This window comes from Elephantulus edwardii, unplaced genomic scaffold (assembly GCF_000299155.1).
Source record: "Elephantulus edwardii isolate Elephantulus edwardi_28Jun2011 unplaced genomic scaffold, EleEdw1.0 scaffold00010, whole genome shotgun sequence".
Taxonomy (NCBI): Eukaryota; Metazoa; Chordata; class Mammalia; order Macroscelidea; family Macroscelididae; genus Elephantulus; species Elephantulus edwardii.
Window position 1 is genome coordinate 24,306,936 of NW_006399760.1, and position 5,496 is coordinate 24,312,431.

The following is a 5,496-nucleotide window of genomic DNA, read 5'->3' on the forward strand; positions in this document are numbered from 1 at the left end:
CTAAGAGGCAAGGATGATCAAACTTTGTCTCACACACTCTGGGTAATGCTGTTAGTAAAGGACAGACCTTAGAAAAAGACATTATGTTAGGGAAGGAGGAAGATCAGTGAAAGAGAGGAAGACCCTCAATGAGATGGACTGAGATAGTGACTACAAAAATGTGCTTTAACATGATAGATTGTGAGAATGGAGCAAGATGGGGTTCAGATCTGTTGCACCTAAGGTGTGAGCTGTAGTCAACTTGATGGCACTTAAACAATAATAACATCCATATAGAGTAGTGTACAACATGGCACCATGACATACATTATTACAAAAATTACTATACATCATCTTACCGTATTTTTTTCAATTTGGGCTCTACTCTTCACACCACTGGCATTTAAAATGTGTCAATTCATATGAAATTAATTTTATAGCTTACAAATAAATTTCACTGTTATTTATAATGCTTATGCATGTGACAATTTCCATTTAAAAAATTTAATTAATGTTGTCACTACTTAATTCTGGCTCTAATAAAAGAAAATATTACTCATGGGATGAAATAAACTTTCTGGAGAAATGTACTTTCCTTTCAGGGCTAATTTTCTTATTTACCACTTACAGGTTTTTTTCTAAAATTCCGTTTTACTCTTAAAGAAAAAATTCCTTTGTAGGAGACTAAAAACAAGAAAACATACCAATAATCAAAGGGGGGGGAACCCCCAAAATTCAACAACATTCTAGTACTTCATTTATGAGATGGATTTATACATGAGATGGACTGACACAGTGATTTAACAATGGGATCAAGTATATCAGAGATGAGAAGGGCAAGGTACAGATCCCACTGTTCATGAAGACACTGTGAGTTCCAGTAGACTCAATGGCATCTAATGAAGTATTCCAGAATCCTACCAGATTCTTAATACTTCCACAGCTGATTTGTTTTCTCAACACCCAAGTAGAGTATTTCCTGAGTACACGGTAATAGGACATACTAAAGACTAGGACAAAAGAAAAAATATCAGAATTACAGAACTAGTTTAATTAAAATTTTGTTGATAGGTTTTGGCATTATTTTGACTTTTACTGCTGTATTAAACAAATGTTTACTGATTACTAAGTTTCTTTGCATCTCTTTAAATTTTTTTGCTTCATTTATCTTACTTTATCATAGCCTTTCCTAAAACTTTAGTTTTCCGACAGTTTGGTGGCAAAATGCAATATGGTCTGAGTCGCAAAAAAGTACGTTAACTACACTGATTTTCTATAGGAAAAATAACCAAACTTACTCAGCTAAAGTTTCCTGCTTAGAGGTTTCTTCTGTATTACTGGATACTTCAACACTTTGCTCTTGAATAGCAGGGGTACTACTAGAAAGTTGTGCTTGTTCTTCAGTTGAAATAGTTACTGTATTATCATTATCAACAACAGTAGCAACAATGGAAGTGACTTCGGGTTCAGGAACAACTGGAACTGTTCCACCGACAGTATTTGAAGTAGAAGTGGAAGTATTGGCATTGGCGGCTGCTGCAGCGGCTGCTGCTGCAGCAGCTGCAGCGACAACAGCAGCTGCTGCTTCTGCAGCAGCCATAGTGCTCATTGTCGTCGGAATTTCTGTTGTAGGAACAGGGGCTGCTGATGTAGTAGTGGACTCTTCTTGCTTACTGCAAAGAGAAATTGGTAATTATTAAATAAAAATAAAAATTATTAAATTTGTCAAATAAAATGAATTCTTACTATAAAATTAATGAAGAAGAATAACTACTGAAGGGAAAATGTTGCTGCTACTAAAATACTGAAGACTAAAACCAGAAATATATTATGATGATTCAAATCAGCAAACACTGGTTCTAATGCATGATAGGCACTAGTTATAATGCATGATTCAAGACCAACTATTATTTTTAACTTCAATTACAAAATGTACTAGTCGACTTTATGCCAACACAGCCTCCCCACCTGTCAATAAACTTTTACAAAAACCTAATTAAAGCAGTTCTCTAATAATGATCATTTATATATTTTAACCAAACACATCTCTTATCACACCTCTCAATAAAATTCTAAGATTGATGAACACTATTTATAGTGTAAAGAAAATGGTTACCTAGAACAAAGATGTTACTGGGGAACCAAATTTTAAAATTGATACTGTTGTCCAAAAACGCTTACCTGCTTTCCTCAGCTTTGATCATCGCTATTAAAGAAAAAAAAAAAAAAAAAAAAAAAAAAAAGAGAAGTCATCTACTACATACTTTGAAATATCATCAATGAAACAAACTTTCAAAGGAGGTAAGGTACAGAATTTACAATGTCTTTTTTAAAAAAACCAAACCAAACCAAACCAAACATCTAAAAAAAAAAAAATAAATGCTTGCTCTGAAGTCCCATGGCAGCAATTAAAAGAATGAAGATAAATTTAGACAAGAAAAGTTGTTAAAAGAGAGGTTCCCCATACACCTAGTTGCCCAAAAGCTGTTGGCTACTGCTGAAACTCCCTGAAAGTATTTGTATAAATCTGAAATAAAACAGTATTTTATGCAGGGATCAGACTAATTTTAATACTTTAGAGAAAGAAATAAAAATCAAAGCCATATCATGAAAACCAAACACATATATACTGGAATTGACAAAGAGTTATGCACACCAACTATCTGTAGTAAGGTTATATTAAAAATGAGCTTGATACTTAGGAAATAAATACAGTAAGTACTAAACTGAGATCAAGATTTACTTCCAATATATAAATATTTCACACTAGTTAAAGAAAATTTTTCTTTGGAGCCATAAAAATCTCATTTAATCAACATTTTATGTAATGAATGATCCAAGGAAGTGATAAGGAAAACACTTCTAAGATTTAATTAAGGATCGTTGACAATACACACTTAAAGAACTAGCAAGATAAATGTTCACGTATCTTTTATGAACTAACCAGGGGACATGAGGGGAAGACGGAAAATAATATAGATTAGACTGTCTTTTTAAAAATGTTTAGTTTGTCCTTGTTTCATTCCACATTACTACCTTACTTTACTAGCCTCATTACAGGCTACTGTTTCTAACTTGAGTACAGCTTATGATACTAGATTCTATTAGCAATGGGAGTGAAAGAATTTTCTTACTATAATTTTTGGTATTCCTTTATTCTCTAGGCTTTCATTAATATTTTTAGATTTTTCAAAAGTATTCTGAGGAACTGAGGATGAAAACTTCTCCTTTTACAAGTTTTTAACTTAACTGTGTGCACCTTAACTCTTCAGTAATAAAATATCAAGACCTTTTTTATAATGTAATACTAAAATAAAATCAGCATGGACAGTCTGATGATATAAATTTCAGATCAATACTAATTAAAAGTTTGCCACTATCTACTAACAACAAATGGAGTTAAGTGACATAATCCATGTATATACACCAGTAGAAGACAATTAAATTTATAAAAATTGTTACGCATTCAATTTTTCAGTGATGATTAACTGAAATTAAAAACAAACAAGCTCATTTGTAATATAAGCCCTTATATGGAAAAGAAAAATCATTATCATTTCAGATTTATCCAATTATGGTTAGTGAATATTAGTGACAAACTCTAAAATGTGAAATAATGACAGAAAATGAATTATCAAAGCAGCTCACCATGCAGGTTTGATTTTGTAATAAGACTTCCAGCAACAATGGTATTCTGGTATCCTAGTTTCAGTGGAATCAAATCAAATAAAAATCTATTTACAATCTATAGAACTGAGATCTAGAGCAATACAACATAAGAGCCCATATAAATGTTTTATCACTTAAAATGTTCTAGCAACTTAATATTTAAAAATAAGATCCTATTTCCCTTTTTTAGGAATGAGTAATTTTTTCCATGTGAATGAATGACTTATAGATGTTAAAATTAAAAAAAAAAGAAAAAGAAAAAAGAAAATTACTTAACAGAAATTTTACTCCTGTTTTACCTTCAAGATCCTCAAGTTCTTTAGGTTTGGTCCAGCGTGATTCTTTTGTTTGAGAATTGTAATAGTAAGACTTTCCAGAATCAGATTTGTATTCCTTCCAGGGACACTTAGATAACAGTTGCTGAAAGGAAAGATAAACCTTGAATTATAATCTTATACAACTCTAATATTTGTGAGGTGATGGCCATAAAATAGGCTGCCAACTGCAGAAAACATGTGATCATGTGAATGTTACTTAATCATTATAATAACTCTGTAAATGTTATATTAATCTAATTCTAAAGACTCTTCTAACATCTCATTGCTGCTGTGTTGGAAGTGATCCATAGTTGACCTTCCAGCAGGTTTTCAGAGGCTGTAAATTACATGGAAGGAGATTACTCATCTTTCTCCTGTGATGCAGCTGGTGGATTTGAACTGCCTTTTGGGTTAGCAGTGCAATTCTGTACCCACTAAACTACCACAACTACCTCCCTAAAAACTAGGAAAGTGCAATATAAAAAATATGTCTAAAGCAATACACCTATGAAGGAGAAAAGAAGAAAAATCAGATCTAAATGAATTTCAAAACAAGTGAGCTCTTACCATTTACATTTCACTATAGATAAAAACTAAGAGCTTCAGCTGTACAGTCTATTATGTGTTGAGCTACTAAAGGAAAGGTTGGCAGTTCAAATCCACCAGCTGCATTGCAAGAGAAAGATGGGCAGTCTTCGTGCATAAGACTTACAATCTTGGACTTGACAGAGGGTCACCAAGAAGAGTAATTGACTCATTAGCAATAGGTTTATATTGGTAGGTAAAAAGTATCTGCATTTTACAAACTGATTTTTCTAATACAAATACAAGTACCACCACTTGTATTAGTTCTTTTACTACAGTGGCTCTTCTGCTGCTAGAAACTCTAGCCCCAGTATTTCATTTACGAACAAGGTGAACAGTTTTAAGAGGAGCTTAAAGATGAAAACAAAACTAGAAAGTAGAATTGACTATTTACTTCTAAAATAATAAGTCACAGAAAATTATGTAAATAGCAATAGAATAATGTTTGACATTGCTAGAAGATAAGGGCCTCAGGTTCAAAATATGTCTGATGAAGGGATCCAAAGTAGAGAATACCTGAAGGATAAAGATGATATAAAGCTTTCAGCCAATGAAGGACCTTTAAATTATCAGAATAAGGAATGTATGAAGCATAAATCCTGAAAAATTGTAAGTTGTCAAAAAGGAAATAGAATGCACAAACACCAGTATCCTTGGGTTTAGTCAGAAATTAATCTCCTGGTCATCCTGAATCAGTCAATTACATGATTTACCAAGTGTGGAATGGTAAACTGAAGAGGAATGGTGTATTTAAAAATACAACATTTCGGAGAAGATAACATAGATGAATGGGACCTTCTAAGACTCAAATCCCTATGCACATCCAAAAACTTCTCCAGTAGGGTAAAAAGGGAAGCCACTGACTGGGAAAAAGTATTCGGTAATATCATATCAGATAAGGGACTTATATCCAGAATTTATGAAATACTTGAGCACCACAACAAGA

The 5,496-nt window shown here is 32.6% G+C and overlaps 1 protein-coding gene across 1 annotated transcript in view; it reads right to left on the reverse strand.

The window, feature by feature from the left end:
• The window catches only part of PRPF40A (PRP40 pre-mRNA processing factor 40 homolog A (S. cerevisiae)), an 80,192-nt gene that overhangs the window by 19,569 nt on the left and 55,127 nt on the right, over positions 1-5,496 (reverse strand). The window contains exons 7-10 of the mRNA XM_006880777.1: positions 3,948-4,068; positions 3,628-3,681; positions 2,161-2,185; positions 1,278-1,652 (exon numbers count right to left, since the gene is read on the reverse strand). Of these exons, the coding sequence (XP_006880839.1) occupies positions 1,278-1,652; positions 2,161-2,185; positions 3,628-3,681; positions 3,948-4,068 (575 nt within the window). The remainder of the gene's footprint in view (positions 1-1,277; positions 1,653-2,160; positions 2,186-3,627; positions 3,682-3,947; positions 4,069-5,496) is intronic.